At 45.6% G+C, this 25,946-nt stretch overlaps 1 protein-coding gene across 1 annotated transcript in view; it reads right to left on the bottom strand.

Moving 5' to 3' along the window:
• Positions 1 to 204: 204 nt before the first annotated feature.
• PACRG (parkin coregulated) overlaps positions 205 to 25,946 on the bottom strand; it is a gene marked incomplete at both ends in the record, with an annotated part of 515,268 nt that continues 489,526 nt past the window's right edge. Inside the window, one exon of the mRNA XM_080805667.1 lies at positions 205 to 365. Within this exon, the coding sequence (XP_080661793.1) occupies positions 205 to 365 (161 nt within the window). The remainder of the gene's footprint in view (positions 366 to 25,946) is intronic.

Here is a 25,946-nt window from a genome sequence, read left to right on the forward strand (position 1 = left end):
GAGCACAGTACACTATTGTAATCTAAGAAACAGGCACTATTTATGCGTTGGAAAGCCTTGCTCTCAATAGGGCTAACGGTCCAATGGTCCAGAAGCCACTATTTTAGCAGCTGGAGAAGAGAAAGCTGTAGAAGTCACCAGGAATGAGATGCCGAAAGCAGCGGAGCGGGCCGCGGGCGCGGGGCCGGGAGGGGGGCCCGGCCGCTAGTTGAGCACGCACGACTCGTAGGTGGGGACCATGTACTTGATGTTGATGAAGGCGTCCTCCCCGCCGTAGCGCTCGAAGGCCTCCAGCGTCTCCTGGATCAGGTCGCCGATGTTCTCCCGCTTCTGCTGGCTGTAGTCGATGCCGTCTCCGGAGTTCACTGGTTCAGACACACAAAGAGCCCCGTTATTGCGCCGTTTTCGCCACGAAACCCTACACATCTGTCTAGGCATTTTTTTCAAACACTTGTGAGGGGGCGCAAACATGTCCCATTTTATAGCTGGTCCCGGGGAGTTCTAGGAGTGTTAACCCGCAGCTCTGCGAGCACGCAAAGCCCCAGACTGCGGCCGAGGCAAAGTCCTCTGAACTAAGGGAACAGCAGACTAACCCCAAGTGGGGTGATCACAGGCACACGACAGAACACAGATCTCAGGCCTGACCGTGACAAAAAGTGTTCTCTTGGACCCTGAGTTCTTCAAAGTCCCAGAAATGAACACGCTCCTCGGGTTAGGGGTTTGAACGGATACACTTGGGAAGGAGAGGCTGAGCTCGCCCCCATGTCTTTGGTGCTGTCGTATCTGTCTCTCCCCCAAGCGCGCAGTCATCTGCAGTGATTTCCATCACCCAGATGTGGGGGCTGGGGGGACGGCTAGGAGGAAACTGCCTTTCCCGCTGGAGCTATCAGATGGTTTCCCAGGGACCAGCCAAGGCCGGGCCTTGCAGACCCTTGAAGGGCCCTCTGCAGCTCCCCCCCAGCTTCTACGCGGGAAGGGGGTGCCCGGGAAGGGGGTGCCCGGGATGGGCCTGCAGCGGCCTCAGGAGCCTGGGTGGGCAAACTCCATCTTAAACCATTTGGAGGAGAAGTACCTGATCGCACCCAACCCGTACGACATCTGCAGGAATTACCCAGGTGTGAGGGAGTCTAACTAAAACGGAGACCCTTGGCTTCCATCCAGAGGATGGAGATCCTGCGAGGGTTCCCCCAGCAGCTCTCTTTGATACACAGTCATGATGTGCTTCGCGCAGGTTTCTAGGGGCTTCAACAGCCCTGTGCTCCAGGAAGCGGGGCACGATCACGCCGATGCCCGGTTGCTGACGTCACCCCATCTTATCTCTGCGGAAGCGACAGGCCGCGGACCCGCTCGGGCCACGGCCGCACAGAGCCCAGAGCTGCAGATAAAAGTCCTCATTCTATCCACATTTCAAGTATGGCTCCAAAGGGTTGATTTTGCTTGAATGTGAAAATTATAGAGGGAAAAATGGTTTTTCCAACTTTTCTCCTCAGTTATTTTGGACGTGTAAGAAAGGACCGAGCAATGGGTCAGACCAGTACTAAAAGGAACAAGTACAGCCCCACACAGCAGAGATAGCTCTTTTGCTTGATTTTTCCAGAAACTCATTAGAGAAATATCACTGTCTTCTATAGCATAAGGAAGAGGAATCGCTTTCCTGATTAGTTTCTTTCGGTGGGGGTGAAGGCAGGCAGAAATAATCACTAATTTTCAGAGAGTGGGATTATGAGTCATAAAGCTATGGTATACATCAATTTTTCATAACAAATGGCCTTATAATGCAAAGCCATTGTCATTAGGTGGGATTTTCTTTTCTTTCTTTCTTTTTTTTTTTTTAGAGAGCGTGAGAGTGCAGGCACGTGAGAGAGAGCATGAAGCAGGGGGCAGGGACAGAGGGAGAGGGAGAAAGAGAATCTTAAGCAGGCTCCATACCCAGCACAGAGCCTGATGCAGGGCTCGATCTCATGACCCTGAGATCATGACCTGAGCCAAAACCGAGAGTCTGCCAGTTAGACAACTGAGCCACCCAGGTGCCTCAATTAGTTGGGCTTTTCTTGCTCATGATGCAAGCATTTCTGTGATCACACAGAAAGCTCGATTTAAGTGAGTTGGATGTACAGGGTAGTTGATCCTAAAGAACCAAATACAAGTTACTGTAGAATAAGCAAGAGATAAGATGTTTGAAGAAAGATTTTTACCTTATCGTTTTTGAGCACAAGATAAACTTTTTGGAAAACAAAAATGTAGACAAAGGCACAGAGTAACAGGCTTATTTTTTCCTTTAGATATCACGTGGTGATGGGAGGAGAGAGTCCTTGCCGTCAGAAGTGCCCACTAGGGAGGACAACGTGGTATTAATCTATTTGGGGGAACTTTCCAAAAAGAGAAAGTCTTTAGGTTGAATTAAGAGAGGACGCAAGAGCGCGAGTGTGTATGTGTGTGTGTCGGAGGGGGTCATTGGTATTTGTTACAGGTGTAAAGAAAAGATCTTAAGAAAGAAAGTCCAAAAGAAGGCAGGGCAAGAGAATCAGAAAAGGGGCAGGAGGGACGGAGACCGATCACGTGTGACCAGCACGATGGATATCACAGAAGGTATCTGCTAGGAACGGCTTCTGCTTCCCGACATTCCAACTGGAATGGGCAAGCGTGTCCAGCAGGGGTCTTTGACTGATCTTTCTGGGCCTCTTATTCCAAGATGGCATTCCTGATAGACTCCTCGTGGTCATGAAAGACGTGGACTTAGAGGGAAGGTGGCATGAGCTTTGCTTGCACGGGACAGCCAAGCCCATAGCGCAAACACCTAGAGGGCACATGGCAAATGTCATCGGTGATGCTGCTGAGTGGTGACAGCCTCGATCTCGTTCCTTATGGCAAAGATACGTAAATTAATGACTAATAAATGGCGTCTTTTGTTGGCATATTAGTCAAAAGGTCAAGAACTGAATAGATCACGGGACACATATTTTCCTGATGGAGGCAGAGGGGGCTGGAAAGTCGCACACAATGGAAAGCTTAACACACCCTGTTTTTCCCACTGACTTCCAGAAGGCTACAGTGACAAGCAACACTTTATTTCAATAATAACCTATTCTTGCTTTTTAAAAAATATTTAACTGTAGGAGTAAGTAAACTATGTAGCTTTTTTGTTTCTCAACAGCGTATAAACCCAAATGATAAAAGAGAACAGAACAGAACAGAACAGAAGTTGCTTATTCAAAAAGTGAGTTGGAGTTGGCATATTTTGTGGTTGGCAGAATGTATATCACTGGGGCAGAAAAAAAAGACCAAAAAGGAACACATCCCTTATTTGGCCTGCTTTAGCGATGACAGGGCACAATTTAGCCTCAAACCATGTTGAGAGGCAGGTGAGCGATGTGCTCTCCGTTTCCAAACGGTTATATTGCCAGTTTTTTGAGAATCTGAGCGGGAGCTCACCATTTCCAACACGTGCGATGCGGTCGGAAGGTACACTTGTAAGAATAGGGCACTTAAAAAAAAATCCAGATGGTTATTTACAATCGTCAATTCTGATTAGAAAGATGACATTTCAATTTAGGAAGCTAGGAATCTGTTTTATGTCCAGCAGCTGGAAAGGTACATCGACGATGGAAAAGATATGTTTTATTTATAACCAAACAAATAGGGACTATAACAGGTTTAAGCCAGACTGCTTTTCTAGAGGGATAATAGGCAAGCAGAGCAGAGCAGAGCAAGGGCTGTAGTAATCTTCTTGGAGATTCTTCATGCAGGAGGTGTACAGGTAGTGGTTGGAAGTGGTGCCAGTTTAGTACCCTCGTAAATGCATTTGTTATTCTGCATGCTGAAACGGTAGATGGTGTAGGCAATAGGTTTTATCACATGCATACTTTTTTTCTATATACCCCTCTTTAAACTGCCCTGATCGAGATGCTTCCTCTTCCAGGCGCCATATTGGTCGGAACCGGGATGTGTGGATCCCAGTCTTGCTTCTGGCACCAGCCTGCTCCTGGCGATGAACTCAGCGGCTCTGAGACGTGACTACGAATCACACCTCACCACCAAGGGCCACCTCAAAGGGATGCTACATGAGACACATCTGCATTTCACACAAATATCTGTGTGTAGTGGACACGGGCCAGCAACAGATACGTATCACGTAGGATTTGGGTGAGACATTCTCTTAGCACTTTTGCGATTTCTAAACCACGTAGAAGCTGTATTCTTTTCCTTCAGTTAATGTGATTACAGGAAGGGGGGGAAAGGCAGGAGAAGCAAAGCCAGAAAAAAGGGGACACTTTCAGCGGCCAGAGCAAGGGCTTCCCACGTCAGTGTTGCAGTTGGCGGTGGCAGAATTTCTTGGTCCCACTGAGGGTGCCTTTGGCCCGGGCCCTGCCAGGAGCTGTTACGATGTGAGGCCCTCTGTAGACCAGGCACTCTGCTGGGCACCGCGGGGTAATGCGATCCAGGAAAATCAGGGCTTATTGCCTTGCTGGGGAAACTCTGACTGAGCGCCCTCTTGTAGAAGGCTCCGATCACACACCCACCATGGAAGGAAATACAGGCTCATGTACCCTTGCCTCACGGACCCTCAGGGCCACGGGCATCCCCCTTGCTGCTTGGCTTGTCTCGGTGACCTGTGTCCCGAGAGCACCCTTATCTGTGTGTTTCCAGCAGACGCCCCAGACTTCTATCTCAGACACGTGGACGGCCACAGCGAGGCTCAAGCAGTTACATTCACATTTGGATTTTTCTGACTTGAACGTTTTTGGGTAAATACCCTTGAATGTTAAATGTGTAGATACTCTCATGGGAACGGTACTCCACAAAGGTGTTATTTGGAAGGGAAAGCACTATTTAAGGCATCGGAAATATAAAACTTGTAACTGCCTACCTGGGGTGGCTTATTCTATGTGCCTGAACTACTACATGACACCAACAGATGAAATCATTTTTAAACTCAGCCTATACTTTCTGGGTGTGACTAAGAAGATGGACAGGCACAATTTCCAGAAGGGAAACGCTTCTGTGGGTTTGGGGGATGTCTTGGCTGGTGTGTCCTTGCTCCCCGGAGGGCAGAGCAGGACCACCCCCCCCCCCACACCCAAACCGGCCCAGCCCGTGGGAGAGACCTAAGTGCTTTTAGAAGCCAACGAACCACACACTTGGAGAGAAAATGCTGGCTCGGGAAACTCGGTTACAAAGCACCTGCATGGGGGCGCCTGGGTGGCTCAGTGGGTTAAGCCGCTGCCTTCGGCTCGGGTCATGATCTCAGGGTCCTGGGATCAAGTCCCGCATCGGGCTCTCTGCTCAGCAGGGAGCCTGCTTCCCTCTCTCTCTCTCTGCCTGCCTCTCTGCCTACTTGTGATCTCTCTCTCTCTCTGTCAAATAAATAAGTAAATAAAATCTTAAAAAAAAAAAAAAAAAAAAAAAGCACCTGCATGGGTCTAGAAACGATGAGGGGGTTCAAATACGGTCCAGACTGTGGTCACTTGATGCTCACTACTGACTTTAAAAGCTGCGACTTTATGATGTTTACTCCCCATGCTCGTCAACCACAGTGGCTCATGTCGCCTCCCCCGTGTACAACGGCACCTTGAACAACCAGGGAAATAGCCCATTTCTCAGATGAAAAGACGGTTCACCCGACAGAGCTGGATTCACAGCACCCGCGGACAGCACTGGACAGTGAGCCAGGCAGACCCATGCTCAGTGTACCTCGGGCGAAACTGCAGCCATAAAAGCAGGGCTTTGAAAGGAATTGCTCCTGACCCATCATGGTTTGGCTACACTGGCGTCCCGTGGTTCCTCTGGCCACTCGTGTGTGGGGTCTCATGCATTGTGAAGTGTGGTCACTTTGCAGACATGGTATTTGAATGTGTATCCAGACCAAGTCCAGCCCAAAGCGGTTCTCAGTATGAGAGCATCCTTTGATGTCAAATGACTTACAGACAGCACATTCGTTGCACTGTTTCCCCCGGTGAAGTGGCTGGCGAGCTTGAGCGGGTAGCAAGGACTCTGGTCCTGTGGTATGTGACCCAACGGGGCTGGCCGACATCCCCAAAGCAACAGAATGAAAAAAAAAAAAAGAGTGCTACCGGAAGAAACCAAAGTGTTTCTTTCTGGACCAGAAAAGGCACTTTTTGGTTTCTCAATGCTGTGCTAAAATATTTCACACGTTCTAAAGACCTACGGTGAGGAGTTCTACTTGTCAGAACCTGTAACTTCTGACGGCCTCGGTCAGAGCTAAAGCTGCATTCCTTCTGGGCTGCGTGGCAGTGATGTCATCCCTGTGGAGAAAGAAAGTGAGCCCTTGGGGCCTGGGTTCAGGTCTTGGCAGGTACGTGCAGGTGGGACCTACCACAAATATTATTATTATTATTATTATTACAAGATCCCTCTTGATCACAGATTTTCTGTTGGATGATTCTGAACAAATTTTTCCTTTGGGTGTCATGGATTTAGCAGTTACAAGATTGAGATGACCCAAGCAGGAATTTCTTGGGCACACTTAACTGGTGTTTAAGCAGATGTCAGCTTCGGTAGAATAAAACTAACGTTTTCCAAAAGAAAACTCTTATCATTAAAAAAGAGATGTCATTGAAATTATATCTCATAATATTGATGAAATGGTTTTCCCAAAGCATTTTGAATTTTTTCTTTTTAATTTAAGAAAGGAGGAAAAGAGAAACAGAAGATATATTTTACTTTTTAAGAAATTTTTACTTTCAAGACCTAGCTTAAATTGTCAATATTTGTTTTGCCAGAAATATCTCTTTATTTGGGGTTAGCTTGGACCCAACTGACTCTGGAGAAATTGTTGCTTGTTTTGGAATCAAAGGGTTTTCTCCCGTTAAGTTTGGAAAAGTAGAGTGGAAACAATTGTGAATTCCAATCTGATCCTTTTTGGAGATGAGGGAATAGAGGAGAAAGTGAAGAGGGGAAGAAAATCCTGTAACACAACTCATTTCTCTGCACTGAGAGAAGGACACTTTGGGGGAGATGTTGTGAGGGTTATCTGTTTTTAGAATCCTAAGCCGATGCGTCTTTTGTTTCCTTTCTTAGCTTTGCTGTGGTACTTGGAGGGGACAGATCTTTTTTTTTTTTTCCTTTACCATAATACATGTCACCCCGTTCGGAATTCCAGGTGTTTCCATGTTTGGCTTCAGCTTAGTCACCGCTTCCTTGTTGACTTCTTATCTTCTTAGAAAGTAATGGTTTTCAGCATACCCCGAAGAATGACTGTACAATGGATATGTCCAAAGTCTTCGTTCATGGGGGGTGTGAATCAAAGTTGCAATGCTTTTGCAACCAATAACTTATAATAACCATAGCATTTGGCATGCTGGAGATGCCCAAGGGCTTAAATACTTCAAATCTTCTCAGATCTTGTTGACAGTAATGAAATTCACAAGATTTCTTTCCTCTGAAGATAAAAGCTTTGAAGCAAGACCTCGACTCCCAGCTGGATGTCTCTCTCTCTCTTCCTCTCTTCTTGACACAGGGGCTGGGTGACTAAAGCAAGAGTCTACTAAGCCAACACAGTTTCAAAAGCTCAAGGAAGGGTTTTCATCTTCTGAATGGGGCCACCGATCACTTGTGAAATTGAAGATATCATGGATCTTGGCCCAACTGTCTATTAAATATTAAAATTTCCCTTCAGAGAGACAATGAAAATTTCTAAACAATTGCCATCCGCTAACTGCAAATTAGATTTATTTCTCTATAAATATTAACAATGATGACATTAGAATGTACTGGCATAGTAAAAATAACATTGGATGTCAAGGCAAATGACTTGTAATACAGCTTTTCAACAACTTAGTACCTTCAGTGTCCAATAACTTACTGTCTCACTATATAATAGTAAGTGTATAGTATATAATAGTATATAATAACTAGATGTCTCACTATGGACAGGTTGCTTAATTCCTCTGAATCTCAGTTCCCTCCCCTGTACAAAGAACGGATTGAACTTTGGGTGATCTCTGGTTGCTACCATCCTAACATTATGTTTTGTAAGATCACAATATAACTTTGGAACATGCTTTTTGGAAATGGTGGTTTTTCAAGAGATGCATTGTATTGCAACTGAAAAGTTGATAAAGCAAATATATAATTCTACAAAGTAAGTCGCAAATCTCCAAGCATCAAACTCAGCTTTCAGATCAAATTCTAAGAAAACCCGAAAGGCCTAATGGTTATATAATTTGGAAGCAAAAGCACTATTTCAGGCAGAAAGAAATAAAACACTGTCAAAAAGTCAAATTACTTGTTGACACGCTGTGAAAAGTTATTCCACTCTGCTTTTTCAATAAGTCTATATAGATTCTGACTTCTTAAAATAAAGACCAAATGTGGATTTTTAACGTATTCAATTGATAGTGATCTGGTCAAGATTACAAAAAAGCAAGTTAGGTCCATCTCTGAATAGTGACCATTTTAATCTGGAAGTTATACTGAAAAAAGTAGGGGGGTTGACTAATTTATCTCTCTACAGGATAACTGTAACAATAGGTTCAGTGGCCATTGAATTTAACTGGATTCAAGCTTTTGAAGTGAAAGCACATCTCTCTTCTTGTTGGCCCACAGGATTTAATGAGCGGACTGCGTCTAAAAGGAGCAGAGAGTTCTCTGTCCAGTTCTGTCCTGAATCTGTTTCTCGCTGGCCTATCCCGCGGTGGCGTCATAATAATAACAGCGAAGCGAACGTAGCGTCACTTAAAACAAAGACCAGCCCAGTGAACTGGCGACCGTTGCTGGCATCCCTCCCCAGACAAGCAGACTCTGCTTAGGGAAGTGAAATAGGTCAACAGAGCAACGGAAACCGTGGGTGATCGAGAAATCGCGGCAGGTGTCCCTGAAGCGCAACAAGAAGGGTGATAGACGATCCCGAAAGAGAGACGTCAGCATCCTCTGTCAACACAGGGAAGGCGCAAGGCAGCAGAAACTCCGCCTTTCTAGCTGTTGAAGAATTTCAAGCCGGTAGAGGAGGAATGCCACTGGGGGAAAGGGTCTAAGGGAATCAGTGCTGGGCGGGGGGGCGATATTGGACCTGTGCAATCCACACACTCGTGCTTCACAGGGCAGCACCCTGCTCATCTTAGCCTCCTTCTCGTGACACGGACTATTATGCTATCTTGACTTCATCATAAGTGCTTGAAATAATGACATCCTTCACGGGGTGTGCAGAAAGACAACAATCAGGGCTGGCCGATTTGAAGGGCTTTTTTATTTTTTCAGTGCCATACAATACGTGAGTAATAGAGGGAAATTCTAGGATTAATTTCACATTCCATACCCCCATCTTTAGGAGCATTTGTGATTTACTGGTTTTCCCTGCTCTTTGAAAGTAAAGCATTTGTATAAAACCTTTTGTAAGCCAAAGTGGCATAAATTGAAGAAGCAATTACCTTTAATTTATATGGAAGAATTATCGAGTGTTCCTAGACCCCCCAAATAACCTCTCTTAGGGCGCCTGGGTGGCTAAGTCAGTTAAACTTCTTTCTTCGGCTCAGGTCGTGATCCCAGGGTCCAGGGATCCAGGCCCTCGCTGGGTTCCCTGCTCAGCGGGGAGTCCGCTCCTTCCCTCCCTCTGCCTGCCCTTCCCCCTGCTTGTTGTGTGCACTCTCTCTCTCGCACTCTCTCTCTCTGTCAAATAAATAAATAGAATATTTTAAGAAGAAGAGAGAGGGAGAGTGAAGAGGTAAACAGGAGGAATCTTGTAGCTATCTTTCTATATCTTTAAAAACAAAAAAAAAAAAGCCAACCCAAAGCCACAGAAGTTGGGGAAATTATGGAACAAAGTGCAAGGTCCCCATCGTCCCCGAAGTGTTCCTTCAGTAAACTGTTTCGTGGGACTCTTGTATAGTCATTGATGGAATCCAGTGCTGTGTGGAGGTTCTCAAATGGGCCCACGAGGTGAGCGCTGACTCCGTGAGCCTTGCAAGCCCCGAGTCTGAGCGCCCTCTTTGACTCCTCCCTTTGCTGTATTCGGTTGGCGATGTGTGGTGCATGGTGGGTCTGTGCCATAAACCCGGGCCACCCTGGGTTGTAACTAGTCCTCTATTCTGTCCTCCCATCTTCGTGGCCTCCCCTTCCTTGCTTACTTAGCCTGCAGATTAACTTCCTAATCACGTTCTCTCCTGACCACAGGCAACATCTGTGCCCACATGGTGTTATCTGTCAAATTCAAGTTCCCGATCATCAGAGCCCTCTAGACTCCGCTCTTTCTCATGAGGTCAGTCTCCTACTTTCTCTTTCCCACCAAGACCTCCTGCTCCACGCAGACCCGATTTCTTCCTAACCCCAAAGTGAGCAATTTTCATTTCTGCCTTTGAAATTCCCCATAACAGTATGCTCCCCTCTCCTTCTTGGTAAGTCCGACCTTACCCTTTGTAAGGCTCGCTCTGACTGACTTCCTCTGTGAAGTTGACTCCAAGTCATCTTTCCTTCTTTTGAATTCCTAGCACTATAGCCGGCAATCCATTCATGTTCCTTATTTCCATGTCACTCTGGAACCCTTAGGAAGTGTTTGATGCTTACTTAGTCTTCCTACATTTTACCACCTCTCGAAGGATAGGATCCTGCTACTTACAGTGTAAACCTTGTTCATGAGCATCAAATGCAACCTGAACATTTGTCAAGGGAAGGTATGAATGAGTAAATTACTGCTTTGTGGGTTTACCCAAGCCAGATTCAACATAAGCAAATTCCGTTCTAAATAAACTATATGCCAAATGGAGTGCCAACAATTTGCCTAATGCTTATTCTTGTCCACTGTGTACATGCTGGTGAGTTCCTATCCATGAAAATAGCATTTATGTGAATTTGGACAAGTCTGAGCAAATGTGTTTAGGTGCATGGAGGGTGTCTGTAATTAGGTAGCTTCCTCTGTTTCCCAAAGTCTTCCCGGGTCTAAAGTGGGGTTTACCTGGATCACCCTCAAATTTGAGAAGATAAAACTTTTTTTTCTAAAATGAAAAATCAGATTATTCCATTCACTTTATTAACAACATTTGTTCCAAGATGAAGAAAATGCCAACTTTTTATAGTGTTTTCATTTAATATCTAAATTTTGTTTAATATAATTTCTTGTATGTCCACACAGTAATTTCTAACCAGCCCCAGAGATAACCAAATACATGATTTTAATTGGAAAAGAAATATTGATTGCTGCTTTCAGGAGTGAGGCAAACCTATTGGAAATAATTTTACTACTTCTAGACTGATACTAAAAATTTTTTAAAGTGAGCCAAAATGACAGCTGTTATTATGGTTTTCCATTAGCAGGAAACATTAATGATACAACCCGCTTTCAGCTCTATTTTTTTTTTTTTTAAATTGAGGCACAAAAATGAAAAGAGAAATTTCAAATCTCTACCAAATGTTACCAGCAGATGCAGTAAACTATGGGGAGATATATTCCCCAAATTATCTTTGTTGGAACTTTCATCTACGTAATGAGTTCGGAACTCAAGCCTGTGCAGGACCACGTTGGACATCGGCAGCATGACAAAGTTCGGTGAGAACGTTTTAGAGGAACCGCCTGCACAGTGGGCAGGGAGCCAAAGTAAAAGGCCTCCATGGCCTTGATGTACTTTTTGTCCTACTGCAGAAAATAATTAAGGAGATCAACTCACTAATGATGCTTACAGTGAAAACACACGTCGATCAGATGTTTTCCTGCTGATCCGGGGTTTATCTCGGCTTGCCTTAACTATCTCCTCCTTGGAAATTCTGAAATGAATTATTGGGTGCAAAATTCAAGTAGATTTCCAAGCCATTAGCTGGAAATTTTACAGAGTGGGAACGTTTCTCATCCAATGAGCTCGACTAATGCAAAAATAATATATTAAATGAACAGATCGGAGCAGTCTCCGGGGCTGAGCAGACTGAGTGGCTGTTGCAAGCGACAACGTGAAAACTGTCAAGCCTTTTTCGGCTGTCTCGGTTTAAAATAACCTTGCAATATCTTCCAAAGCTCTGACTATCAACTTTTATCAGCCTCTACACTGGTGAGTGAAATGTGGCAAGAGACACCCACTTTGCCACCAAGCGTGCTGGCGCAGAACGTCATCTGAAAATGCTGGCGCTTGCCTAACAAAATTTTTACAAATGTTCAAGGTTTTGCTCACGTCCAGTCAAAGTAGTTCAAAAAAAAAATATCTAAATTGTGTGTGGGGTGGGGGAATGAAGATGTGGCCATTCAGTCTGGCGTGGCGGCAGCATCGGGTTTGTGTGAGAAGTGAAACCGAAGCTTGCTGGAAATGCTGGTGGGCCAAATACGCTGACTTCTGATACTTTTGAAGGAAGAATGTGTATTTGCCTGAGTTACATTTTTATCGTTGGAAGATGCCTCAGCTTAGTGCACACAATCACTTTCCTCCGAATCAGGATTTTAAGAGAAGGTGAGTCTAGACAAAACAAACGGTATCCCCAAGGGGTTGAGGCCGGCGGGCGATGAAACACGCCCAGGCTGGCTGCATCCTGGCTCCGTGGGACCTTCGACCTGGTGCCCAATCTCCGCTCGAAGCAGCTGTAATACCCACCTGTGAGGACTGGTGCGTGGATAAAATGAGAGGACCTGTGTTACGTCCTTATGACTTTAACGTGCTGTTGATAAATTTCTACAATTGTTACTGCCGTAGCCATGAGGACGTCGGTCTTCCTGCACCTGAGTAACAGTGGACTGGGCATAATTGAACTCTGCTCTGCGGTAGGACAGGAGGGACAGCCCACAGAACGGCTTGGAGGAAGCTTTTTGCCTTATCGTTTGTAAAACGGGTTCACTCTACGGCTTCAGAGAAGGAGCAGACCCGAGTGGCGTTATCTTCAAGTCGTGCAGAAGCACAAGTTCGCTGTCATCCAGACTCGCTGTGCACACGGAGCCCTGGGTCCTGTGGTCCTACTCAGGAGTCGTTTGTCCTTCTAGTCTAGACTGGTTCCTCGGACCCTGCTTGGGTCTCTATCGAGACACTCAGTTGTGGGACTTTTTAAAGCCATTTATGGTGTAAGCTTATCCCCCAGAGTTTCCTAAGCCCTGTTCTCCTTTGGGGACGGTTCGATATGCTGGGACCTGAGGGAGTCGGGGAAAGACGGGTTATCGCAAAGGGTGTCAGGCTTGACTCTCTGAGCACTGGTGGCCCCGTTTATTTCTGTTTCCCTTCAGCGAAGTCCTGATTTGCCGAATTTCAGGGGCACAGTTCATGATTAGCCAGTTTCCTAGGTCGCTGGCTGACTGCGCGAGATGCAGTCCTAGAAATCAACGGGACAAAGTGGGTTTTGCTCTTGAATGCAAACCTGATGCTTGTGCCCGGAGCCACAATTAGGTCGTAATTATGTAGCATTACCGTGGGACTTAATATTTGCAAAATAATATATATTTGGATTTCCTTATTTTGTGTTTTGAGGTACTAACTGGCACCTAATATGTACTAACAACAACGTGTTAAAATTGCCATTTTATATCTAGCACGTAGCTGTCGGGGTGGGGGGTGGTGTTAGGGAGTGGAACGAGAAGGAGTCCTTGCCTATTGCTGACCACACGGAGAAAGGTATGCCCGGCAAAGAGACAGTGAGACCAAGGGAAGAGGTGGACCGGCGCTCGGGCTCAGAGCTCATCCCCACAGGAGGAGGCTGACCGACGTGGGGCTTTAGGACCACTGCCCTCCTGTTTCTTATTCTAGCTAAAATCACCCCATCTACCACCATCACCACAGGGGGTACTATTTTGGCCAAAAAAGCTCTCCTCTTCTAGACTCTTCCATGGCCCTGGGTCCCTTGGGATGGTGGTGGACCTCATGGCTCCTATCCCTGGCCGGGCTCCCAAGTTTGACCTTAGTGCAGAGCTTCCGGGCAAACGGGGCAAATGTCCTTGGCAAAAAAGCACAGATGACAAACCTCCAGGAGGTGGAGGGAGTGACCTGGACCCAGGGCTCAACTGATTTCTTAACCTCCTTCACTTCAGGGTCCTCCTACCAGGGCTCTGTTATCCTTCTATCCTTCGCCACCCTAGGCCTCTAAGTAAATCATTCCATTTAATGGAAACGGAAATCTTGGAAATCCTGCCCGTTAAGGAACACTGCCCCTCTAGAGGCTTCTCTAGACAAGACCTATGTTCTTGGTCTTAAAACATCTGCCAGGTGATGGTGGGTCCTTGTATCTAGGTTCTTTATATTTTTATAGAGACATTTGGCTCAAAGAAGCAGCTTTAGTGGTGGCGATTTCAGGAGTCAAGGGGTTCTGAGGTAGGCCAGGAAGTAGAAGACACCACCTTCGTCCCCTGCCCTCCTTCCGCATAGCTGGCCTCCACGGGGGGGAGGGGGGCTGGTAAGGCTGGCTACCCCTGCCATGTCTACGGGCTTGGGCTGGGGGGGGGGGTGCCTGTGGGAGCAGCCAGAGCCCCTGAGGTGGGCGAGGGCAGCTGCTGGTCGCTCACACACTGCTTCACGCGCTCGGAGCCCCGTCTGCAAACTGGCTGCCCCCTTGGGAGGCCGAGAGGAGCGAGGCGGTGACAGCGGACGTCAGGCGCCAGGTTCTAATTTAAACTCAGAGGCCGCTTCCAAGTTCTGTGACTTCAAGAAGACGCACCCTGCAGTGTCGTAGTAGCCGAAGGTGAGTGGAGAACAAGATTAGCGACACGTGAGCCCGCATCCCCGGGGGAAGAGACAGAAGGTTCACCCCGAACCCCATGACGGACCGAGAGCATTTCCCAGAGGGAGAAGTTCGAGCGAGCAACGGGAATGGGGGACGCGACAGAGAGGGAGGGGACTGGCCCGGGCAGGTGACCAGGAAGGTTTCCTGAGAAAGTGACACTGAAGTTGAGACCCGAACGCTGAGAAGACACGGGCTTGTAACAAGCAGCCCGGGAAGGACGGCCTGTGCCAAAGCGCGGACGCAGAGAAAGGCCTTGAGGTTGGAAGACGTTGTCACCGTCGCGCACGGTTCCACCAAGTTATCGCATTCGTTCCTGTCAGCATCGATACACATTACACAGAACTGTAACTTTTAATGACTATTTACCGGCTACGGGGTGCGGGAGTGTGAATTATGTAGCTGTCCTCCTCTGGTTAGGGACACTGTCTACTTTCTGACTGTCACAATTTTCGAGAATGATGCAATAAACACACGTCTTGGTGTGCACTGTCTCTTTCTTAGTTCTGTTGTTTCCTGGAACCAACCCTCAGAAGCCAGGGTACCGCTTCACAGACTGTGAACACAGTTCCCAGTTCGTTCTTGCAGTTGTTGGTGTACATATACTGATTTTCAGGAAAGTTATTCCAATGTATAATGTTATGGGCAGCATCCGAGTTTACCTGTTCCCCACAGCCCTGGGTGCCAGCAGGAAAATCCTGCTTCCTGACTCTGTCCGCCAAGCGTTACTCAAGGTTACTTTAGTCAACCTTCTTCCCACTACTTAGGAGGGCTAACATTTTTTCTTTAACTTTTTTTTTGCTTTGTGGGTTTCATTTTTTTTTTTTTTCTTTTCCCCTCCTATGAGAATGATTTGTTCTTTAGCCTGTTTATCCACTGGGTAGTTTTTATAAGAGAAACAAAGTGTCACAATATCCTGGGAAGCCAGGGAGTGCCAAGATCTCTCCAGTTAGATTTCCTGGGGCACAAGACATTCTGGCATCATTTCTTTTGGACTGATTCAATGGACGCTGGTTCAGGGGGCAACAGGACGGCCTGAAGAACTTGCTGTTGCTTCTAAAGGTGCCCGGAGGCAGTAGTACCCTGGGCACCGAAAGAATCGGAGGGATCGCGGAGGATATCTGTGGATTGTAGAGGGAATCGCATAATCATTAAGTTACTTAGAGAAATTGATTATCACCTCCAGAAGGAGGAGCATTTACAGTGATTCAGTTTCTAAAAAGCTTTCTTTACAACCTTCCCTTATGATTTTCCATCTACCCATTCAGCCGCCCACCCGTCAGTCTGCTTCCTAGGTCATCCTTTGAAGGACCAAGCTCGGTTACTAACGAGGCTAGTCACTGGCACCACCTGGAGCGCTTCGGTCTGGCCCTTATTTACCACGTGCCTTCAGTCAAGGCTTTGGGGTCCCTTCAAGCTGGATTTGTACAAACGAGGCGGTACGGAACAACACTGTTATTTTGGAAACTGAAGTCTGCTATTTATCTTCAGGCGAGAGGCAGTGCAGACAGGTGCAACATGAGTGTCCTCATCAACCATGCCAATAACCTTAACCCTGACCTCTGGCTGGAGATGCATTTCAGTGAGTGTACTAATATCTCTTTTAGCATAAATAAGCACAGTTGTGTCAACTGTGTTTTGAGATCTGGTGATGAACCTGCCCACCCTCTTTAGTGAATAACGAGGGAACCAAAAGTCTTTCCGTATTCTTATTTCAACTTAATTAATGCAACAAAGCTTTGTAGCAGAAAGTAAGTTGCTTATTACACAGAGCAGAAACTAAGGTAAGAAACTAAGAAACTAAGGTAAGAACAAACATTATAAAGGATTTTGAATTTCCGACTGGCACTGAACTACTACTGCAAGGTCAGATTGATAACTGACATGCTATTCAATGAGATAAGGTAAATATTATTATTTGGAGAGACATTTCAGGATGTATGACTTTTTTCACTTCCTCTTATGTACCTCCTGTTCTAAGATACAATGTTATAAATTAAGAAAAAGCAAGCTGTTTGCAGAAATCAGTGTGAAGCGGTTAAAGTTGTTTTTCTCATATGGAAAAGCTACTGGCGGGTCTAATTATTGTCCTATCTGAAAGACCGGCTAAAATAAAACGCATGAGATACATCGCAGGCCTTCCCATCTTAGCCCATGGATCCAGCCACTGCTCTGGGCCTGAGTCCGCCAGGAAACCACCGATTAATCCTATAAAAACCCACATACCTAGGACCCCAAAAATTAGGTTCTAAAAAGCCAGAAGGTTAAAAAACAAAAATAAAAACAAAAACCACACAAAATTCTGAATTCCTGTAAGTCCTTACAATTGTTTTGGAATTACACTGTGAAATTCATACTGTACAAATTGTAATTTTGCGTCACCATGATTAGTAAAAATTAAATATAGCTACAGATATGGTTTTCAGAAAATTTACTGTAAAATAAAAAATAAATTTATATCTGATCCCTCAAAATATTTCTTTCCTTCCCAAATGGTTGGGTTGCCCAATGGTTCTCTTTTCCTCGACCTGCCACTTAACATGGAGAAGAACTGAGACCAACATTGACAATTGAACTTTATTGACTAATTTTAAATACAAATTTTGTTTTTAGCACTTTTCCTTGCTTCTTCAAGAAAATAACTTGTTTAAAGATACCATCTTCACTAAGTCTAAGATTTTTTTTCTCTCTATAATATGCTTTTTAAAACTATTCTATACAAGAATTTCCGTAGGGGATACAAAACCATATTATGATGACATAATTTGTTTTACTCCCATGCAATTTCATATAAACATACATAAAGCAATACTAGAGCAGATTAACTTGTTTATATGAGATTAAATTCTCATTAATATATTTTTAATGTTTTATGAAAAATATTTTAATACAAGGAAGTACGATTTCCTCATCTATTTTACTACAATTGCATCTTTTAGAACATTTTCATTACAATATCTAGTTTCCTAACCAAAAAAAAATTCTTTTTTTTTCTTGAGGAAATAATTGGGTCATATTCTGTAATTGCTATTGTAGGTATCAGGCTAGGTGGTATCTTGGCAAAAATAAAATCGAGGCTGGAATTAAAACAGAAAAGTTTTAGAGGCTATCATTAGACTATGAGAATGTATCAAAGTGTGGTTAGTGCTGTTATTTTCTTTTCCATTATCTCTTTTATAATCTTCACTGATGTCAAAAAACATGATTTTCTAGATACTCATTTAGTTTTCAAAAATGATGAAAACTTTCATTAAAAGTCTCACAACATGGCGAGCCTGGATTCTTTATATGCCCGGACCTGACATACATTAATGCATGTACCCGTAATTCTTTGAGTATTTGTGCTAAATTTCTCTCATATTCACTGGACTTCATTACATAATTTTGTCTGATTGTTATATCAGCTTCTTAGTTCCCCCAATTCTTGACATGGAAGGTAAACATTTTATTGCAAATCTTTCTGATCTCATGGACCGCATATGCCGATAATAACTGAAATTTCCAACAAATTCGATTCCCATAATTCCTGATGTTGACTCTCAACTACACAGCTCTCTGTGGAGAAGGCTGCATTGTCTTGGTCAGGCCATTGCCTTGGATCACCCCAGACATGAGCACGTAAGACTTCACTCCATTGTTGTACTTTGACTGTTGCCCTTTGTGAAGCCTGTTTGGTTCCCAGCATGGAGACAAGAGCTGGCTTTGGGCGGCAGATATTCCAAACCGCAGAGGTAACTGGGGCCCACACGCTCACTTGCCCTGCTGAGTGCTTACACGTGTGCGTGTGAGCCACAGACAAGAAATCGAGGCCCTTGCATTTGATCGTTAGGGCTGAAATCCGTAGTTCGTTATTGACCGTTGTTCTTGACCCAAGGGTCATTAAAATCTCCAAAGAACAACATGGCTCATAGGATTTTTCTAGAAACTTTACTTGCTGTTGACCTTTCATATTTACAACAAAGGGCAGTAATGGAAAATCTTTTCTAGTAACTTGAATAATTCATTGATACGCTGGGAAGGTATCTAATAAATATTAGCACTGTGTTTGATTTTTACATTCAGGATCAATCTGTATCTGGCCGTATGCTTGAAAAACTCCTTCCAAGAATGTGAGATTGCATACTTATTTCACTGAGCCCTGGATGGGAGGTAACACCCATCTTCTATAATAGTACACTCAAAGGCGCAGAGAAAGATCTTTTTAGAGAGCCAGAAGAAACGGAATTTTGAATTAATCTGTTTAGATTACTCAATGTGATTGAAGAATATTAATACAGCCAGTTAGGGAGTAGAAGCTTCTTTGAATTTGCACTATTTAAAACAAACATTGGCCGAATGACAGTTTCCTATAACATTTCCTCCTTCATTCTGAATATATTATGCTTTATTTTTGTGAAAATTTTGTTCCATGAAAAATGTTAGACATTGGACTCTGTTACCAAAAGAATTTGGGACTTGTCGCTTGTGAAAGTGTAAGAAGAGTGACTCAGGCCTCTCCTACACTCCACATCCCTTCAGTGGTCAGAGCTGGCCTCACACTTAGTCCCTTACAGTGCGACACTAAATTTGTCTTACTATTGGAACAACTTCATCATTGTCTCCTGCCTTCTGTCTCTCTGTCTCCTCAAATTCATCCTTTTCAACCCCTCCTGAAACCTTCATTAACTCGGTTTGTTTTGCATTTCTCCACTGGCGAGAACCTTTGGAAATTTATCATTATCTGCAGAATACATTTCAGCTTCCTTGGCCTGGAATCAAGCCCTTTTTAATGGGCCCGAGGCCAACGCTTACTTTCCGATCATCTCCCACAGGTGCATTGGGCCCCAGTCAAGTGACAACTGTTGTCGCCAACCAAGAGTAAGAGGCTCCCACCTTCTCATTTTTCCTTTGTGCTATTCCTTCATTCTGATTTCCTTCCCCATCTCTGCTTATTAAAACCTATAAAAAGCTCATCATACCATAAAGACTTTCCTGATCACAAAAACCACAAGATATTTTCCTTTTAATCATTCACAGAGCGTGTATGCTTTTCTTAGAACACTTATCACCAAGTACCCCATTTTACAGGAAATGTGAAAATACCTCAATTACAAGAGTTAAGCTCCTTGAAGACAGGAGCTATCTTTGAATGTCTTTCTCTCTTTTTAAAAAATATTTTATTTATTTATTTATTTTTGAGAGAGAGAGAGAGAGATCACAAGTAGGCAGAGCGGCACGCAGAGGGAGAGGGAGACGCAGGCTCCCCACTGAGCAGGGAGCCCAATGCAGGACTCGATCCCAGCACCCTGGGATCAGGGCTGAGCCGAAGGCGGGTGCTTAGCTGACTGAGCCACCCAGACGCCCTTCCCATGCTGTCTCCCTCGATACGGCAGGTGTTGACGCAACTTTTGTCTCACCCTCACCCTGACTTTGGACTTCACACGAAGCTCATGCACAGCTGACTTCATTAAGGCAGCATCCTTTGTCAACCAGCTCTGTGAACGGGCCCCTGCGGAGCACTCCCCCTTGAACCATGACATCATTATAATGTCAATGCTGATGTCTGTTCTGTGCTTTTCTATTGCCAGGTGCTGTAGTCTGCTGAAATGTATTAATTCATCTCATCTTTGCAACAGACTGTGACGCAGGCGTTGTTACTGACGGCCCCACTTCGAGGTTGGGCAAGGGAGTGTTAGAGACACGGTGCGAGGTGTGCAGCTGGCACAAGGCAGGAAGGGAGGCAGCGGGAGGCAGCCAGGGCTCCGCCCCTCTGCCCAGGAGCTCCTGGCCTGCTTCTGCCAACTGGCTCAGTCCGGGCTTCTCCACACATCTTCAGGAGCCAAAGAAAGGGGCAGCAGTAGCTGGAGATTTGGGTGCTGCTGCCCATTTGGGGTCCCTTGGAAACTTCTCTCCTATAAAATAGGTTATGGATATGACCTGCCCCCACTAAGAGCGTCCCCAGGGGTGGTTCTGTGTGCGTGTGAATTAAGAGAATTCAGCTTTGGCACAGAGGGAGGATTAGCAATGATTTGTGGGAGACGGGTTGCCCAAGGAAAGCTGAGAGGCAGCATGGCAAAAGCCGGGAGCCTTGGCTGCCTGCACGGTCCTGGGTCCACCCCTCCCACCAGTTGCAGGAACTGGACAAGCAGGTCAGTGAACTCTGCCCGTCTGCGTTTCCTCCAGCAGAAGGGGATCACAGTAACGCCCCCCGGGGACGAGCACAGGGGTAGGGGGGACAGCGTCCGCGGCAGGTGTGGCGCAATGGGTGTTTACTGGACGGACGTATTGCTGTGACGGTTGCTGGCACCTGGACCCGAGAACTGGACTACTTAGAAGGCTTTCTTAGCTTTCCTTGAATTCTATTCCAAGTATAATCTTCCATATTTAAAAACTTAAAAACATATAAAAAGAACTATTGAGGAAGTCAGTGGGAAAACGGAGAGTTACTTACAACAGAAACACTGACACAAGACTAACACAAGAAATACGGCGATACTTACAATCTGTGACGTCATTAAGCAGACCTCAAAGCAGCTTTGAAATACTTAGGAAAAGGAATCCCATAAAGAAAAAAGACATATTTAACGGACTTGACTCTCATGCATCTAAGGCCGAAATCAGGAAAGTCAGTCAGTCAAAACAAACAAGACTGAAGGACAGGCAAGGACACCGCGGCACAGGGGCTGGGCGGGGGCGAACCCCAGCATCCGCCGCGGGCGCTGAGTGTCCGTGCGGGCCATGCCGCATCGGAGCGCGTGAGCCTCGTTCCCAGCCTCCCGTCTGTACGCCCCGGTCTAACACTGCGGTGGCCCGCGGCGGACCTGGGGCCTGTCCTCCCGGACGGAGGACTCCTTTTATCACTTGGTCCCAGCCTCACTGGTCACACTCTTCTGATCGTCACTGTGGCAGCTCACGGTTAATTGCACTAATTTTGAGAAGCCACGGAGGAAGTCACGGGAAAGAACACCCAGTCCCAAATTTGCTTGTACTTCTCTCTAGGAAGCACCCGATGATTCTCACGACACACACATCACCGTGCTGTCATCATTGTTGGTATTTTTAGGTATTAGATAAAACTACTTTATGTTCTCTGCATTTTGGGGAGGTAACTGAGAAAAGTCATCCACAAGTGTTTGGTGGCATAGATGAGTAGTTATTTTGTGATTAAAAAGTTCTCTGTGCATTATGTCTCTCAGATAATCAAGAACCAATGTTATGCTCAAATTCCAGGTAAAGTAAGATGATTCAACATTATAAATCTGGCAACAAGGAATTTTTAGGCCTTTTGTTTTGTTTTGTTTTTAGTTCCCGCTCAGAGAGATGATGATAATGGCCAAATTCTTTTACATTCATTTTAAATTTCAAACGTTGGATAATATTAGTAATAGCCCTTAGTTACACAGTGTTTCCTCTGAGGTGTGCACTTGACCGACGCTGAGTCTGATTCTCTCCACGGTCCCACGCGATGGGTCTAATTGTCACCTGAAAGGTAGAGAAACCGAGGCTGAGACCCTGGAGGGCAGGACACCAGCATCCCACAGCGGTCCAGGCTCGGAGCCGCCCCTGAGCTCAGTTCACGGACCGTCGCCCCTCCAGTGCTCTGGCTCGGCGTCCCTGCTACACGACACTGCGCACACGGAGCACGAGGGGAGAAAGGTGTTTCTCGACCACGGTCGAGTGTGTAACTCCCGCGACTGAAGGCTCAGCGTCATTCTGACGGTAGATCGGACACCAGCTCGCTTCCCACACTGCCGCCACCTGGGACTTCCACGACCTGCGATGAGACAGCAATTACGAATGAACTGCAGGGTCTCAGTGAGGTTTGACAACTGGCCGTTGTCACGGTGGAACGCTGGACACCTCCTTTGGAAAAGCAAACTCTGGAAAGATGATACAGAATAAATGTGATTTGGATCCTACCTAAGTTCTGTGGAGTAAAGAAAAAAGAAGGAGAATCTAGAGGCCTCGTCTCTCCAAAATCATTCCCTTAATTTCTAAGAAAACAACCAAGCGAAAGACACAGAGTTCTACCGTGCTGTGTTTTGAAAAATCTTAAACCTCCAAGCCATGCCCACTGTGGGAAGCTTCCACCCCGAACACAGCCCACAAGGAAAGTGGTACCGGGGCTCATCCGACCCGTGAGAAACAACTCGCTCCCCAGCAGAAGACGCTGGTGGTTCTTTGCTCGACACTTCGAGTGTCAAAGAGCGTGCGTGTGCACTGCCGTGGCTTGGGGGGTTCGTTGCGGGTGACTGTATAACAGAAAGTCAGAATTTAAGAGAAAAACTTAAGAAATGTAGAACTTTGAAGGACTTGCCAGAGCTGGCTCAGTGGGAACTCCAAACCCTGAGGGGCCCTGTCAGAGTTTGGGGCTAACCTTGGCACTGCCTTACCGGACGGGACAGGCTGAGCGAGGCCTTGGCCGGAGGCCCCCGGGACCAGCGCGGAGCAAGGAGAGGGGGAGGAGGGAAGTGCTGGCACCACCCTGCTGAGGGGAGGGGGTGGGAGGAGGACCTTGGGCTCCGTTCGCTGGGGGAGGGGTCCCCTTCCCCTTGTGTAAGCCCCAGAAGGATAGATCAGGCCTTTAAAATGTTGGCTCAGCTTTGTGAAACGAAAAGCGAGAGCGTGCTTTTTTAACCTACAAGGAATACCAAAAATGAGCGTGAACTCCATGTTCGCCCACAGTTCCCTTCCTTCGGGCTCTGGATTTTGTAGCGTTCTATCACCCAGAAAAATCACGCTCATCTGATGGTGCCACCAACCAGCAAACATAGAGACTTTTCAAAGTTAGACATGAACTATTATGTTTTATCTGCTCTTTAGGAAAAATATAGGATCAGATGGTCTTTTAGGCAACAAGTATATATGTACGCACGCACGTACACACATATGAAGACACACACAGACATATGTACAAATTTACACATTGTTAGAGTTACTCATTGTGCAAAATTTTTTCCCCAAAAGAGCTTTATTTGGCAGAGGGGGGAGGTGGAGAGAAAATATGGAATTCGGTGAGGAACATGTTTTATGGTTCGTGATCAAGGCTCATGTTAGGAACCTAGGGTTGTTGAATTTATCATGAATATACCAGTTAGTCACAGGAAGGGTCTTTGCAAACCATCTATTTTTGACAACAACTCAATGGCCAACTCTTGACTAAGTGAAAGTTTTTAATACTTTAAAAGGGGCTCATTTTCGTAGTATGGCCTTTTAAATATGTTTTCATAAATCTGGCTTTAGAACCCAAAATTTCGTCTTTGTTTCTACCTCTGTGATATTCCACAAAATATTATTCTACTGCTATGTCATTATGTGTAGTAAACACAAATGTCCTGCTTTATGTATCAATAATAAAATATGCATTATTTTCCCAAGAACAGCAATACGTGTTGATATTTCCTGACAATAAATATTTATGGGCAATTCACACCAGTTTTATCATCCATACCAATTGTAACAGATGTGAGTTCATCATTCAGTCTGGAAGATTTTACAAACCAGTGAATAATGAAGTCCCATCCATTCCAAAAGATATGGACTATGAAAGAGTACGAATTGTCGGTAAATAGTTATTCTGATGAAATATTCCATTCACCCCTCCACTTCCGTAGAGATAGATCATGTTCCAAAATATGCATAACTTTAGAGATGGAAGAATCATTTTAAAAAGTGATTTACATGACAGAACCATGTAATTCAGCCCTTTTCTCCAATTCAGGAGTGAAATCGATACAACTAACCACGTGTGTCGTGGCGTGACGGAATGCGGAGCCCTTCACTCCTTCCGGAAGCCGGGGTCAGTCGCTGGGCTCGTTTCGTCGTTGGTATCGCATTCAAACCAACAGTGCTTATGGAGCCCCCACTGTGGGCGATGCTCTCTGCGGGGTGCTGTCATCTAGCCATGACAAATTTATAGCAGCGTAGTATATGCTTCATAATTACGGCTTGGCCCATGCGTCTCGAAAATTGATCACAGCCCCTGCTGTGACAGCTCCGCTCCTTCTTCTGACAGGCGTGGTCTGCTCTCCGCCCGGGCAGAAGTGGGCGTCCTTCCTCCTCCCACGGTTGCTGCATTCCCTCCCTCAGACTTTGCTTCTGCTTTAGCTCTGTGGACTGAGCGGCCTCCTAATGGCGTCACACGCGGCTATCTCCATGGCGACTTTGGCTTTTCCTGCCACGACAGGCAGCAAGATTCCATCAAAGATAGACTCTCTTTGCAGTCTGATGTCAGGGTTGTGCTAGGAACTGAGGATATGGCGGTTGACAGAAGACCCAGTCCCTGACCTCACGGAGCTTCGAAAGTCTAGCAGGAAAGAGGGACATTGAACAAACATGTACTTCCATCGTTCTATGGGACCGTAAGACCTAGAAGCCTGATCAGGTATAGAGGGGCAAGGCAGTTCCTTGAGTTGGATGCTTCAGGGAAAGCCTGATGGAGGAACAGGGAGGGAAAGCGGGGCATAAAGGATTATAGACAAAGAGAACAGTTTGAGAAAAGGCCCTGAAGTGGAAGAGTGTTGACTTGTTCAGAAACTGAGATGAATCGAGGGGACATGGAAGAAGGGGGGGGGTATCTGAGATGAAGCTGGAGAAGTAAGCGGGATTCAGGTGATGCTGGAGTCAGGTGACATCAGGTAAGATGGGTCACATAAAGGGTAGTCATTTACCTTTATTCTAAGGGTAAAATTAGATGTCAAGGATGGTTGTAAATAGACAAGGGACAATTAATTTTCTATTTTGGCTACTGCTTCGACAATGTTCAAGGGAAGATAAACTAAATGGTTATTGCACTGTTGAGGTACAATGTGATCATAACAGTTTGTTCTAGGGTGATAGAGAAATGATGTCATACTTCAGAAAATACAAAAAAAAATAGAACTTGATGTGAAATCTGATGGAGGGCATGAGGGGTATGTCTGTGTTTCTGGCTTATTCAGATGGGTAGGCGGCAACAGCCTTAGCTTCAATAGGGAACACTGAGAGAGAGGACAAAGTTTCAAGGTAGAGGAAAGAGTATGGATATTCCTGTGGACACATGAAAGCATCATCAAGGAGGTGTCCTCAGGGAGACAGGTGGCCCTCCACATCCGGAACCTAAATGCCATCAGGAGACAGGAAGACCAATTATATGATGTTATCTGGGTTACAGTACTGTTCTGTTCCAAGTTTTAAAGTATCTAAAATGAGATTTATCTGTTAAATATACTTAGAAACTTCACGTGCAGTTTCCCAACAACCACTCACATCTCCCAGTTGCTAGTTCAGGGATCCCTCTGCCAGACCACCCTTCATCATATGAACGCCTGCCTAAGAGCTTTGTGGACACCCAGGGCGGT

This window comes from Martes martes (genome assembly GCF_963455335.1).
Source record: "Martes martes genome assembly, chromosome: 6".
NCBI classification, from domain to species: domain Eukaryota; kingdom Metazoa; phylum Chordata; class Mammalia; order Carnivora; family Mustelidae; genus Martes; species Martes martes.